This window comes from Archocentrus centrarchus, chromosome 22 (assembly GCF_007364275.1).
Source record: "Archocentrus centrarchus isolate MPI-CPG fArcCen1 chromosome 22, fArcCen1, whole genome shotgun sequence".
Classification (NCBI taxonomy): Eukaryota; Metazoa; Chordata; class Actinopteri; order Cichliformes; family Cichlidae; genus Archocentrus; species Archocentrus centrarchus.
The window spans coordinates 2,808,629-2,824,867 of NC_044367.1; the positions used below are offsets into that span (position 1 = coordinate 2,808,629).

General features: G+C 42.8%; 1 protein-coding gene across 1 annotated transcript; it reads left to right on the forward strand.

The window, feature by feature from the left end:
* The first annotated feature begins 5,026 nt into the window (after nt 1-5,026).
* On the forward strand, nt 5,027-9,828 carry ky (kyphoscoliosis peptidase). The gene is made up of 7 exons (XM_030719650.1): nt 5,027-5,086; nt 5,955-6,553; nt 6,892-7,006; nt 7,156-7,273; nt 7,471-7,662; nt 7,836-8,026; nt 8,155-9,828. The coding sequence occupies exons 2-7, from the start codon at nt 5,975-5,977 to the stop codon at nt 9,480-9,482; spliced, it is 2,523 nt and encodes an 840-aa protein (XP_030575510.1). The 5' UTR covers nt 5,027-5,086; nt 5,955-5,974; the 3' UTR covers nt 9,483-9,828.
* The last annotated feature ends 6,411 nt before the right edge of the window (nt 9,829-16,239 follow it).

A 16,239-nucleotide genomic window follows, 5' to 3' on the forward strand; every position in this document is an offset into this window, starting at 1 on the left:
AGGGAAGCGCCATCAATTAATTAACAGTCAACGTCAGGTGCTGATGACCGCACGCGCCCACCGAGTGCCTGAACACCGACCCCGCCCACCCGTGTCAGCAGAGAGGACTGTCACTCAGGATCCAGCGTCAACGAGCTGAGTGGCTACAGTGTTCAGATTTGCTATAACCACTCATTGACTGCGACACCTGCCACCTGATACAGGGCAATTTCAGATTTGATGCTGCTGTTTCGATTCCACGGCAGCAAAATGACATCTGCAAAGCTCAAAATACACGATTGACAACCTCTTATCATTTTTACTGCCGGACAGCTTCTTCTTATTTTTTTTTTTTTTTTTTTTTTAGCCTGTCATGTCTGGCATCTTTCACAATCGGAATGATGATCCGAATGCACTGATGTACCAAACATATTTGCTTTGACAAGAACAGCTCTATATGTTTCCTATAGGCTCTTCTTGTTAATGTTTGCAATTTTATTTTTATTTATTTATCTTTTTATTTAGTTATTCATGCCAAGTCTGACAGGCAACAAGGAAGGGGCAAGAACAAGAGGTGGGGGGGAGAAAAGGGGGGGGGGGGGGGGGGAGAAAAGGAAGAAAGGAGATAGAAAAAAAAATAAAAAAATAAAAAAAATAAAAGGGGTTGATATACTCACACACACACACACACACACACACATCCATACACACACCCATATGCACCTACATATACACACACACACAAACACACACACACAAGTTTATTGTTTGTAGTAATGTGTGTGTATGCGCCTTTGTCATGCAATGTATTCGATAATGAGGGCGAGAAACTGCAACCATGCCCCCCGCGATCCAGAGGCAGATAGGGAAGGACCCAGGGGACCCAGGCCATCCACAGCACAGGAGCTCAGAAGACTTGGGGCCACACATCCCGATGGCAACCGCGTACACTCCCCAGAAGAGGAAGGAGGGAGGCTACAGACGGAACCCCCACAATCCAGGGGCTAGAGTCCAGAGAGCCAGAGATGACGGGCAGCCCACCCACCCCGGCAGGCCGGCACCCCCAGCACGAGCCAGGCATGCGGCCCCCGAGGCCCCAAGCGCCCGAGAGCAGCCCGACACCCGGCAGAGCCCCCCCACGCGCCAAAGAGGCCCAAGCCACCCCCAGGTCACGGCCGCCAAGGGAGCAGGCCAAAAACCATGCCGAGACATCCGGCCACACATCCCGGGACCCACGGGCACCCACACCCCAGGAACGGCAGTGACGACCAGTGGGGAGCAGCGTGGAGCGGTAGGGAGGGGTAACTCCCACCCTCCGTGTCCCACCGGTGCCAAGGCTTGGCAAGCCACCAACCCAGGCCCAGCTGTCCACACACACACACTCTCACAAGCACGCACGTACACACACACACACACGTACCAGTCATTCCCTCATGTACACACACGCACATACACACGCACGCACATTCGTATGCACCAGTCACACACTCATGCATACGCACATGTAACATACATCCTTCTTCTTATTCTTATTTTTAAAAATCTAACTTATAAACACAAAACGGAAAAAATGTTTAAGTATTAGTAGCATTTTTGTCTCTAAAATAGCCGAATTACATATTTTATATTTACAAATAATACACCAGAAAGAGGAAATTACTTCCTATCTCTTATTCCTATACTGGCCAGTCTTTTCTATCCTGTTTCTCATACTGTGACCCCTTCTGAGGTTCTGACCCCCAGCTAGAAACAACTGGGTTAAACTCTTCAGAATAAAATAAGGACACAAAATATCACACACAGGACTGTACTATATCTGTAACTTACATGATGCATCATTTTATGTTCCTTTTAAAGTTATTGAACCATTCAGCCACCATACTTGTAGCATCGTGACTCAAAAACTGTCCAGCACATGTCACGGATTGGTATTAAACTGGAGCTTTAGTGCTTTAGAGCTTTAAAACTGGCTTTAGTATCCAGTATTACTCAAGAACAACAATCCTTAAAGCATCTTTCAGGACTGTTTTATCCGGGGTGTATTATAACAGAGAGAAAGGTTTGCCTTTTGTTCATTATATAACCTACAGAACTGATTTGCCCCAGGTATTTGGATCAGTACCTTACCAGGCTTCTGTGGAATTATCACAAAAGGGCTTGTTCCCCATTGGGGTTTTTACTCTAGACATTTTTACAGCAAAACTGGAATACATAACTGACCCATTATTACTATTAATTTTAGAAGCCAGCTGTCCAGATTATGTACTTTTTATGCCACATTCACCAGCTGTTAAAATGGAGAACTGCTATCAGCTGAGTACTCTGAGTTCTTACCTGCGGCTGGTAAGTTGGGTTGCTCAGAAAAGTTTCTTAATTATTTCCTGTCAAGACCCCTTAGCAAGATGTGCTATATAAAGCACTTATTAAAACACATTCACAAAGGTGAACGTACCAGAGACCCAATGTGATCAAGCTTTTGTTTGAACCTCTAAGTAAGCCTGTCATAATACACACTTTCTTTGGTTTGCAGTAGAAACTAAAGCCCCAAGTTTGAAATTTGTCACAATGGACTCAGGTTGTTGCTCCAGCTGCAACATCAACGCAGCACTGCCACAACTATAGCTGTCTTTTATAGTCTAAAAATAGAATAAAACAGAGGTCTCTCGTCCACGTGGGGTTTAGAGCAACTCATTTTTGTCTTCGTCTCCTGCGGGGTGCAGCACTCTCAGTCGCTCTTGATCTTCTGAAACACAACACGTCGAAGGCTACATGTGCAATAACGAGGAAGACAACTGATCGCATTACCGTGACTGGCTCCAAGTTAGGTACAGAATTGATTATTAAGGGCTTCCGCTCTTTCTTTTTTTTATAGATCAAATAACAGCAAAGGCTAACATTTTTTTTTTTGATATGTTTGAAGAATATGAACCCAGTCAGCCGCTTAGATCTCATCGTAACAGCTTTTGCGCCTCCAGTCACAACCGTGCTGCGCACACACACCCACGACCCCCCAGTGTGGCACCGCAACTTTCAAGTCAGATTTGTGTTTTTTCCCCCCTCTGCTTTTGTGTTACTAGATGAACTACAGTTCTTATTCCATTTATTTCTCAATGTACTTTATTTTGTTAGAATTTCAACTGTGTATCATTATCACAGAGACCATTAGGGTGTTTCAAAGGTCTGTGTAGTGGAAACTGTCACTGATCTCAAAACAGCACCTACAGAGACCTCTATATCAGCCAGAATAATGTTTTAGATGTTAATTAACGCTCATTTATACTGAAAGCACACAGTTTAATACATTTCACAAGAATCACACACAAACCTCATGCACCCAAAAGGGCCTGGGTTACATCTCTTTGTTTTCAGCCTGGGGTGATTACCTTCATTTCTCTGCCACATCAAACATCTCCCCCTCAATGCGCCTCACCTCTCTCTGAGTTGGAGAGAAACCCCCACCGCACCCCATCCCATCCCGCTCCTCTGTTCTCCCTAATAAGCCAGAAAGAGATTCCTTGGCAGACAGCTGTTCCAGATGGCATTATTACTCTGCGCTTTCCCAGTCATCTGGCCCAGGATCCAGCACTGGCAGAGGTAGCAGTCCCTTTGCTGTGCCCACACATCAATATCAACACCAGCATATGGCAGTGTTATATAATACTGTATCTGCTGGGTGATATGTTTCTCTGATAATCCAACAAGTTCTCCTTCTTTCTTTTCATTTTTGTGGCGAGTTCAATCGGTGCTCAAGGACCGCTTCCCTTTCTGCGGCGTATATCTACATAGAGAAATGCACTGAAGATGGCAGAGTGTTGTGTTGAAAGTAAAGGTGAGAAAACCTCGATGCTCTCAGCTAAAAACAGCCTGAAGATATACTTCAAAAGCACAAAATTGGTTTAGTTCAGAAGTTCAAAGAGTCCATGATGCGTGTACCAGATGATACATGTGCTGTGCTTATATTAAAACACATGGAAGATGCTGCATCTCAATTTACCCGTTCATTCATTTTTATTAACATGGAAACGTTTTGACACATTAATGAATTTCTGGTGTTCCCACATCAGTGGCACACATTTTTTTTTTTTTTTTTGTAGCCATTTTTATTCTTTCCATTTTTGGAAGTTTTATTTAAATCGCTGGTTGAAACAGAGTCTCCACTGATCCTCAAAGAAAAAAACAACAATTCAGGAACTTCCTTCACGAGTCGACAAATGAGCCTCATATCTCACATTAAATCACACCTTATCATTTTCGCACACAAACAAGATAATAACTTGCCAAGTAGTGAGATTTAGGAGTGAAAGGACCGCTGTTACCTTCAAACTGATGAGATAGATAAGATCTGTATCAGCTCATATCTAACTGCTGCCTAGAAGGTGAATAAAAAATATTTCCCCAAATTTTCCCCACCTGTTACAGACCCAGCTGTCTGAGGAGCTGTTGCCTTGAGTTTTTCTGTTGTCTCCTGAGATGTATCCGGACTGTGATCAGTGAATGAAAACACAGCTGAGATGGAGTAAACTGTATATTTATGCTTATGTCTACCAGACGCAGCAGTGTGTCTTTAACATTGATCTCAGCATTATTTGATTATTTCTGCGTGGTCGTCTTTGGCCAATTGTCATGATCAACATGTGCTCAAACATTAACCCTTCCAGCTGCCCATTCACAGGCCTTGACCCAAACATTAACACCACACAAAGCCGCGTATTTAAGAGTCATATGGATACATGCAGACATGCATGAACTGACACAGACATCCACAAATTTACTCTCACTTGTGTGTCCGGACATGCCGGTAGTCTTATTAGCAAATGCTTGTACCGAACACGTACAAGCGCATCTGAACATCCATCTTTAAGCTACACATACACTTACAAATACACGCACAGACGTCACACTCCTCAGTTGGGGCTCTTTCTATTGGCTGGTCTTAACTGCTTTGTAGTATTTTTAGGCCTGTTATTCTGGGGCCTGTCCTGGCAGGCCAATGGGAGAATATATAAGCCTCCCCCCCTGCAACTGGGGACCACTGAGAGCGCACAGTGGAAACATCTCTGCCCGATACTCCAGCAAACATCCAGCAAGCATTTTATATCCCCTCAGGGTGAGTATAAGCCTTACTAACATGTAGGGATGTAGGAGCAGTTAAACCTATATAGAATGGGTTTACCTTCACTTTTGAGCATAAATCAAGCATGAATCAGTATACAGAGAGCAGTGAATGTGCTATCACTAATACCAAATGGATATGTTTTTATTTGTATCTATTTTTTTTTAATTAAGCACTATTCTCAAAAACTAGATTACACCTAATTATTGTGAGATTGAGAATGGATTTACTTTGACATGATAGGTGCTACCTTTTGGAAATTTTGCTTGAATTGATCTTCAGGAAGGGGTTATAGGGTTAGCTGCTGCGCAGTGCCCACAGAGCTGATAGGACCTGGTGAGGGACACTTGAGCAGGGCAGATACATGCCAACACAGGGCTTCAAACCAGGTCATCTGGCTGAAGGACAGTCACTGTGCCAACCTGCTGTCCTTTCAAGAAGAAGCAGTTTTTCCCCGACACACTAATGTGTTCCCATATGTTGCTTATTTTAAAGGCGTGATGAATACGGCCATCGGTGTGAAGGTTCATCGCGTACAGGAAGTTATAGGGTCGTGTAATATGATGAAGGATTTCTCTCTGCTGTTAGCTGCGACAGTGATTAATGATTCTAACCTTTGCATTCATTCATGGTTATGAATAGACATGATAGAACTGCCAATTTGTCTCCGTCTTACATAAAGCGCACTGTATAGAATAAGCTTTCTGCTTCTGTCTTCAGAGCAGCTTGTGCAAGAGCGTTCCCTCTGTAGTCATGTGTCTCACCTTAAGCAGAACAAGATACCGAAGCGCTATCTGCTCATGAGATTAAGCTAAAAATATCTTACAGAATTTTAGATTTTATCTGCCTTCTCTCTGGACAGGATACCATGCATCCGGCATAATGTCAGCTGAAGTTGCAATTCAAAAGTTCTCTTTCCCATTTGCCTGTGCTGCACGCCTTTCTCAGCAAGATGAGGTGACCCAGAAGGGATGCATACAGGTGAAAACCCTGGACCTTCATGAGGTTCAGGAGAATCCCATCTTAAGCAATCCAAGCTCCATTACTGTTAGAGGAGCTCAAGCGCACAATGAGAACCAGGCACAGGAGAGTCTCGAGCCTCCTCTCAGTGGAGATGTGGTAGCAGCCCAGGTCCTCGTCTGTGGTGAAGCCTCCCAGAGTACTGCGTTCTCCAGGCGGTGCATGTTCGAGAAACTGGCAGTAGAGAGCGAGGACCAGCGTCCCGCTGCGAAGAGACAGCTGTCGTCTGAGAGCGCAGCTAGAACCATCACAGTGGTGAAAAAGAGTGCAGTGAGGAAGGAGGCAGATGAACCACGACGCTTGCAGCAAAAAGCACACCTGGGACAGTGGGTGAGACCGTGTGCTACTGTGACAGTGAAGAGAAAGCACCGAAAGGACCTCTTCACCAGCTCAGACGTCTTCCACAGGGTTGACTCATTTGTCATCAGGGCTGGAGCAGAGGTCAGACATTCTTTTGCCTTTTTTGTTTGTTTGTTTGTTTTCTGCTAGTGCCTGCACACCTATCTACTGAACCATTCAGTTCTTAATCTTTAGCTTCAGCAGTGACTAAGACTATTTCACTTTCCACATGCCAAGACAAACAGAACTGCAGTTCAGAGACAAATTCAGTATTTGGTTAGTTCAAGGCAAAGAATCACGCTGAAAGACACTGACAAATAAGACAATGCTGTAAAACTGCAGGGAATTAAGGTTGTGACTCCATCTTTGCATACAGTATGCTAACTGTCGATAAAAATCTATGATTTTTGACCGTGCAAATCTTTGTGTGTGTTTTGTAGCTGAAAGAAAAGCGTGTGTATGATGTGAAAACAATTGTAGAACGCATCACAAAGGAAGCCAGAACTGAGCTGGAGAAACTTCGTGCCATCTGGGTCTGGCTGTGCCACAACATTGGTAACTATTACCTTCATAAGCCCACTACCAGGTTTTGTTAATATATCACATTATTCGGTTTAAGATGGATAATCTGTCTATGTTTAGCAGCATTCATTCATACAGGTGTCCTTCATACTACTGAGAATAAAGGAACATTGTTTCCACAGAGTATGATGTGAGTGGGTACCTCGGCCACTCAGAGAAGCTGAGTTCATCAGAAGAGGTGATAGCGGCCGGCCGGGGTGTTTGCTGCAGCTACTCCAACCTTTGTACAGAGATGTGCAAGTAAACACAGCAAAACTTTAACCACCTACGACTGCTGTTAACTTGTAATTACTAGTGTTTTATCTCAGACAAAGTCCTGTTTATTAGTTGCTGGATTAAATATCTTCTGAGTTCAAGGCAGGCATGAACTTGAGTCTGAGGACAATGGACATGAAACAAAATGCCATGAGCATGTTATGTTTGGTTTGTGTTTACAGAGAGGTGGGCATCGAGTGCCAAGAAGTGCCGGGCCACAGTAAGGGCATAGGGTACCGTCAGGGCCAAAGCCTCAAGCATGTGAAATCTGATCACCTGTGGAACGCTGTGCTTCTGGGAGGACAGTGGTTCCTATTGGACGCCTGTTGGGGAGCGGGACGGGTGGATATGGAACATGAAAGCTTTGTGAAAAGGTTTGGAAAGGAAATTATTTCACCATTTAGTTGTTAGTTTGCTGCAAATTATACCATAACAACACAATGATACAATAATAACTGAAGTTTAACAGTCGCTGATTTTAATACTCCCATAGCAACCAGTGAGTTGAGTCTAAAGTCAGCATGCCGTCTCCATCTGTTCCTTCAAGGTTTGATGATTTCTATTTCCTAACGGACCCGGAGGAATTCATCGATTCGCACTTCCCTGATGAGGAGAAATGGCAGCTCCTGGATGTCCCCATCTCCCTGGAGGAGTTTGAGAGGAGGGTCTTCAAGACCTCAACCTTCTTCACTATGGGGCTCAGGCTGATTCAGCCACATCACTGTCACATTGTCACAGGTCCACTAACAGCTTTTTTTTTTTGTTTATGCCAGTGTATGAATCTCAGTGTTGAATATTTTTATTTTTTTCTTCAAGGATGAGCTAATATTTGTGTATTTAAAATAATCTCTTGTCTTTCTGCTCAGATGATGGTGAGGCAAATGTGTCCCTTGGCTTCTCAAAGCCAACAACCTTTACCTATGAGATCACACAGCACCAAGACCTACTCCACTGTGGTGCCTCGGAGCAGAAAGAGTCTATCAACTCCTCATTTGGCATCCTAACTGTCTCCCATCGGAGCATGAAGTTGCAGCTGCTGCCACCTGCCAGTGGAATGTATGATGTGAAGGTGTTTGCTAGACCTGAAGCAGCTGCCACACCTCTGGTTTGGGTCTGCTCCTTCACAGTTGAGTGTCCTACCCCCAGAGCAATGGAGGAGATCCCGGAGAACCCCTTCTTGTCTTGGGGCCTGCAGCCAGTTGCAGGATCTCTTGGTGTCACAGGCAGTAGCCAGAGCAGTGAGGTTGCCGAGGTGGAAGGAGGTGTCTTTGATTTGGTGCTGAAGACCTCCAGGCCTCTGATGATGCTGTGTGAACTGGTCCACCCAGAGATGGAAGCTGCCGTAGCCAAACGCTGCCTGGCTACTCAGATTAAACCAGACACCCTAACATGCCACGTCCTGTGCCCCTTGCATGGCTTCTACCGCCTGTCAGTGTTCGTGCGGGACTACGAGAAAACAGAAGTCAAGTTCCAGAACACTGCAAACTTCCTGCTGCACTGCAGAGGGAAGGTGTTTAGTCCTCATGAGCTCTTCCCTGCTAACCTGGGCTCATCATGTGGCCCCGGAACCCGGACGTCAGAGGCAGGACTGTCCAAATTCAGTCATACAACAGCGGTGGTGATTACCCAGCAAGGCAAGTGTAACATCACCTTTCACAACCATCGCGACCTTGAGCTTCATACTGTACTCAGCAAAGAAGAGGAAAGACCAGCAGATTTTCCACTTTCACGCTACCTGTTCTGCACATGCACAGACACAAAAGTGACAGTGAGCATTAGCCTGCCTGATGCTGGGGTATATCGGCTGGGCCTCTATGCTAAGATAACCCCTGGTGGGGATTTTAACCCTATGTGTGACTTTGTTTTGAGGAACATCTGCGATCAGCCAGGGCTTCCATTCCCCTGCGTCTATTCTGCCTGGAGGAAAGGCTGCGTTCTCTTCGAGCCCCGTGTGGGCCTGCTAGAGCCCACCTCGTGGGTTCGCTTCAGGGTGCGGGTGCCAGGGGCCCAGAGGGTAAGCGTGGTGGGTGAGACGCGGACTGATCTGAAACTGAACAAGAGCAGAGTCTGGGAGGGGGACGTTTTCAGTGGAAATGGTCTACAGGTTCTAAAACTGGCTGCCTCCTTTGGGGATTCCAGTGACATGGCTGTTCTGATGACCTTTGACATCAAGCAGCAGGAGAAAGAAGTGTGAAATCAAAAGGGGGGCCTACTGAAGTAGCAGATATGGACTAAAGCAAACCACACACAGAATGCTTGCAAATAATTCAAACTGTGAGTCATGATCTTTCAGGTTTAACTGCATTAACACTGTATACATGGAGGTATGTTCAGGCCTGTCGAAATGAAGTGTACAGTAACAGGAAAAAAAAACAAACCACGTGGGAACCGCTGGAAAGCATTAGCAGTAGCAGCAGATTAGCAATAAATTTAAATGTAAAATTAAAGGTAAAATCAGGTGCGAGTGGGGACAGCGATCCTTTAAAACCTGACTTTCACAACACATATTTAGGGAACCGACTTATAGCACAAATTATGAGCATGCCAGAAATGTATAAATTCAAGACAAATTCATGATTTCAAATTCAAGACATCTGTGAAACACGGTGGTGGTAGTGTCATGGTTTGGGCCTGCTTTGCTGTGTTTGAGTGTGTTTGGTTTGCTACAGGAAAATGTCAAATGATATATCTGACTCTATAAGCTGACTCTAAAACAACTACAACCCCCGCCCCCCCTCCCCCACGTACACACAGACAGTCATGCAACACAGCAATGAGCTACACTGTTCAAAAAATAACTAAAGGAACATTTTGAAAACACGTCAGTTCTCAATGGGAAAAAGAAAAATCATGCTCAACATCTATATTGGGTAATATGTTAGGAAGAAAAGGAGGTCACATCATGGCAATTATCAACCTACAGAGGGCTGAATTCAAAGGCACCTCAAAAATCAACGTGAAATAATGATGCGGCAGGCTAGTCCTTTTTTTTTTTGCATTTTTGGCCACAGTGGCTTTTGCTAGCAGTGGAGAGAGACAGGAAATGGGGGAAAGATACAGTGGAAGACACGCAGGCAAATTGGCGACAGGCCGGGACGCGAACCCGCGCACCGCAACGTGGCATATGTATGTGGTCGCCGGCTTCACCACTAAGCCACCCAGGCGCCCCAGGCTAGTCCATTTTAACCTTCACATCAATCTATTGTCCTTGAAGGAGAGGTCAGAAGTCAAATATGACACAATGTTTGAAATCAGCATTACTTTCTAAATGTTGACAATACACTCCACACTTGCAAGAATCATAGTTTCTAAGTTATAAGGCCTTTTGCCAATTTTTGACCAAGAAATCATGAAGTTGACCTTGAAGTCCTCGGTGGATGTAAGTCAAATTTGAATGGATTGTTAACATGACCCCACTCTGCACCCCTACAAAATTTTATCTGAATTCAAAACTTTTCAAACTATCGCGTTTACTGACAGAATGACACGCAAACGCTACCAAAAACACAACCTCCTTAGAAAAGACCAAAGTTAAGATTTTAACTAGAGAAACTAGAAAATATTCACAAGCAGTGAAATGCGCTAAAATTCCTCCAAGATTGATTGACAGTTATAAATATTTAGAGTTCACCTAATCCAAAACACCCAATACTGAAAGAAAAAAAATAAATAAATCACATATTTTCCTCCCCCTTACAGACAGGCAACAAAAGATCAAAAGTTTTATGGTTCATCAGTTTAAGAGGGTCCTCTTCATCTACTTTTAAGATGTTTAAAAATCTGAAAGTGTTTTTGGCCGCATTTATGCAGAAAACTCCAAAAGGTTTAAATTTGATGTTAAAGTATGTTCGTGCAACTGTATAAGCATTGCAGCAGTGGTGCACTGAAAGCATGGCAGCAAACCAACATGACATTTTTATTTGGAAGCTATTATTTGATGCAGGCAGTATTCATCACCAACAAACCTTCAAGCTTGACAATGGTGCTCAGCTGTGGTGCTCAGCCATGATATTAAACTGATCGAGAGAGCTGCGTGTATTATTATTGTTGTTATGAGAAACACAACTGCATTATGAAGCCATGTTTTCCAAAAGGTGTGCAATAAAAATATACAGTGATGGTAGTATGCATTTTGTTTTTATCAGTAACAGTTACACAACACTGCAATTTAAGCCTCCGCAATTGTGTTAATTATGCAATAACGGCCTATTAATAGTCATTAAATGTTCGCCTTACTAGAACTGTTCATCCCCAGGAAGCTTCTGGAATATCTGCCACTATGTAACTGGTTTGTCAGCTAGTTTCTTTTGCAGTTATGATGAAAAGTTCTGCCTTTTCATTTTTACATGGCATTGCTGTACGTGTCGACTGTTTTTATAGGTCAAAATTTCCATATCTTTAGTGTACATGGTAACAAAAATAAAATCCCAGTGTAGTATGGTAGCAGCTGAAAAGGCAATCTACACTCAGCTGCAATATAGTTATCCCAATAAGGATTTATTATGAAGGGAAGACTTGCGTCACAAGAGTGCTACATTAGACACTGAGCAATTGAAGCGGTCCTTCCTCTGTTTACTTACCTGGCTTTAAAGTACAAAGTAAAATAATTCCACACAATTTCACTTTGTAAAAAATGAAAACATCTAGCACAGCGGTCTATTGTTGTGGATACCTGGGCCCGCTCAGCAAGCTTTGGCAGACACCAAAGTGATGAGTGTTTATATGTGGCCCTCATAATAGGCCACAAATAGCCTCAGTTCACTGCCTCGGTAAAAATACAACAATAGAAGGGGTGGGGAGGAGAATGGCGCAAGAGATATGGCAAGAGCATGTTTCGAGTGTGCTAAGTGTATCTGGGCGAGTAGCCTTGCCTTGAGTCGCTGGGGAGAAACTGGCGGCACAGTGGTGGCAGGAGAGAGGCGAGGAAACGCTGATGTCAGAGGTTAGCCATGTGGACGAGTATATCTGCCTGGCAACAATACAAGGACACACACACACACACACACACACTACAGACTATGAGGAAATAAAGGGATCTGTGGGGCAGGATTCCTCATGGTCTCTCCGCAGTACTCCAGCCGTCATTTCTCGTCAGTGAAGTGAACTAATACACAAAACGCACATCTCTAACACACCTGCCTTTTCCTGCAAGTGTCTGAGAGCAAAACTGCCATCACACAGTGACAGGAGTGCAACATAATGCAGCCCGTTCACGTCCTAAATGTTGAATGAAATGACAGAAGAACAAACTCATAAACCATATAAATATTTAATGTATTACGTGGTGCAATAAATACAACAATTAGTTTATAAAAGCATCAGTCACAGGAAAAAAACAGAAGTTACAGTAGTTTTGTGCAAATGCAGTTTGTTTTTGCTCATTTTCCGTGAACACCATTAAAACAAGATGTGGAAGTCAGTTTGGCACTTTTGAAGTTAACTTTTTTTTTTTTTTTTTCCGCTCCTCATCATAATAAGAAGTTATTTTTTTCTGCTTTGACTCTGGATGGCCTGTATTGGGAGAAAAAAAAAAAAAAAAGGTGCCATTTGCTTTTTTTTTTTTTCTCAGAGATCTAATTCTGCCATCATGACATCAAATACTTGCCAACTTGAATCATAAATGTTCCTTAACATAAATGACAACATCCTTATTTTGGACTCTGCTGTGCAGCCTGTCACTGTGTAGCTACAGACAGAAGATATTAACCACAACTTCACCTCCATCTTTTTCTTTAAGACTTGAGTTTGACAGGGCAAATATGTAATCTCAGGCATGAAAATAATAAAAATAATAAAAAAACTGCTCTCTCCGTCTGTGAGGACCGAGGGGTGAAGAGCACACGATTCCATTTTAACCTTGCTGGAACAGAACAACCCAAACAATTAGTATCAGTAAGTCCCCTGAGGCCTGAGAAATATTTGGTCAGTCAAAAATCCATTTACAAGCCGCCTTTTTCCAATATAAGAGGAAGAAAATACCACAAACACATCCACTTCTTTAAGAGGTTAGCCCTTTTTGAACACTGGAGCCAATCTTCAAAAGTAGAAAAGAACAAAAAGCTTTAACACTGCATAATCACACTGCAGTACATCACATGTCCCTCCTTCACAAATAACCAATTAACACCAAACTTTGTTTTTGTCCTATAACTTCAGCTACAAAATGGCTAGTCTCCACATACAGGATGAAGACACCAGAGTGCTCAGTCTGCCAGAGAGCTGCGTAGCAGTCACACGGAGAGGCTTGTGGAGGGCTCTCTGGGGGTCCCCATGTGCAAGAAGGAGGGACCACCCAACTTTAGTGACAAACTCAATCCTCCTTTTTTTGTTTATTTCACAGGGGTGCTGCATACTCTGATAGAAAGCTTTACATTTTTAGACGCCAGATAGTGCTGGGTATGTATTATAAAAACACAAGAATAACCTTTTTTCAGCTCTTTAAAGAACCGGGAAAAAAAAAAAAAAAATGTTTTATTTAAAAGATCAAATGAACTTGTTCTTAAGCACATAATAAAGACACAGAGAAATGTAACCGTAAACATAAACATCTTAAGTATCAGAGCTGCTGTGGTGCCTCGCCCCCTTTTTCCACCATATTTTTGGTTTGTTAGTGAGAATACCTGAATTATCCTGAGCCAGCCAGCGGCCTCCCTGTGTGTGACCTCGACTACTTTACCCTCTGGCTTAGTAAAAACACATTGCTTTAAAGAACGACTCCATGGATTCCTTTCACCAACACTGCTGAAGGACAGATCCTCGCCTGACAACGCCTCCTCCCCTGGTGACAGGGAGAGGGATGGAGTTCTGAATGCAGCTTTAATCTCTGCTTTTCTTAGCCGAAGCCAAGGCACTGCTGGATCAGAGAAACCTGATGTCTCACGACTTATCAGATTCTCAAGGTTCTTTTTTTTTTTTTTGTGTGTGTTACTACAAAAAAAAAAAAAAATTTGCATCTGCTTTTGCTTTTTGAAGCTTGTGTGAAAGGAAATGTTTTGTTTGCATCTAGAACGTTCAATTCACAGTCTTACAAAAATACTATTTGCTTTTTAGAGGTAATTCAAATTCTTAATAGCAGATAAGCAAAATAAATGTGATTATTTTCTCTTTGCTGTACCAGTTTGGTGAAAGGCAATTTTATATGTGGTGGTATATTCACATGACATCAACACATGCAAAATAGTGTGCACACATTTGTAGTAGTAATAGTTATGTGTGTGTGTTTATATATATTAGTGATGATTTCATTTAAATGTCAAACGTCTTACATAACCCTCAACTCTTTAAGGACCACTTTATCATCTCTCAGCCAATAAGGATTTCAACTTCCCAGCTCTTTGACATGAAGCAGGTTTCAAAGTGGCCTCCCATATATATATGCCTCACAACTATTTCACTGTCAGTCAAGGTAAATCTCTGCAGTATTACATAACTACAGAATGACAGCAACTGTTGTTGCAAACAGACGGCTTAGAGTGCATCTCTGAAACGCTAAAAAGAACATCCAGCTTAAACGATAGTTATCGTTTTGTCACCAGAGGATTTAAGTTATATATTATCCCACTCCATTAAAAGAAGCACTATAATCTGTGTGCATTTTGTTATCCGTCATTTGTAAGCAGAGGTAATAGCCCCCCCACCCCCCCAGTTGCATTTAATTTTGTACCAAACCCTTGACTTGTTATGTGAGCACTTAAAGCAAGAGTCCAGCAGACCACCGAAAAAAAAAGCAATGAAAATTTAGCAGCGCATTTGTTTCCCCGGCTTTGTCCTTAAAGAGCTATTCGAGGGTACTGTAAGTAGAATATATAAGAACACAAAGAACAATTGCACTTCTTTATAGAATAAAAGAGAAGAACTTTAGGAGAGGAGCTAATGGAATGAGTAATTGGAGCGAGCGCCTCCCTTCCTTTTGAGTTCCTTTTTTTCCGGCTATCCGAAACACGTGAGGGTAACACACGTTAGAGACGTACTTCACTGATAGCTTATGTACCATCTTAAACTACGTATGATTTGTCTAAAAGGCCAGCTCCACACCTAGCACACCTAAGATGATATGGCTTGTTCAGGTCAAAGTGGACGGATGGGGCTAGCAGTGTTGGACTGTTTGCATCTGGACAGACAGAGAGGTCACCTGGGGGGGAATTTGCTAATGATGTAATCACTCTGTGTTTGTCTGGAAAGTAGAAATAAACAAAAACATAATCACAATACACTGAGGTCACCACTGACCTAAAAATATGTTTTTAGATAAGATTCAAACAGCAAGTGTTCACCTCACTTGCAAGTGCCCCTACATTTGCTGAATAATCTGATTATGAACCTTAACAGAAACAACTTTCCTCTCTTATCTGGAACTCTCAGAGTGCTCGCTGAGTACTGCCAATATATATTATTTTTTGGTATAGTGGCCACTGCAATATATTATACAATTATAGCTGCAGCAGTATTTCTTAAATGCATATTAGTGCACTGGACTGCACTTAATATATTACACTGCTAACCCCATAATGAATGAAAGCCACTGAATCTCCAGACACTGTAGCAGCGTTCCTACACTTTCTGCATCTCAGGACGTCATACTTTTTTTTTTAAGCTATTACTTTGAAATGCTCGTTTCATTAGACATCATCATTTCCATTTTTAGTGGATTTTTAAATACGCAGCTGTCACAGGTTTTCCAGAGAAATGACTGCTTATTAAACACATTTCTTACAGGTCACACAATTTCCAAACCTGTGTAGGAACCCTCATAAGAGAAAGACATGCATAAAACGTTAGTGTGACACACAATCGCTGAGCAAAAAGTCGAATAACTACTTGTTCAAACAAGACTGTAAGTCTGAGTCTCTGCAACATCACACCACTGACACAAAGCCTTATACCTTTTACTACCGGCTCTACACACGTTTACCCTAAACTAGCCAAACAATTAAATAAAGCATCGTTTCCCC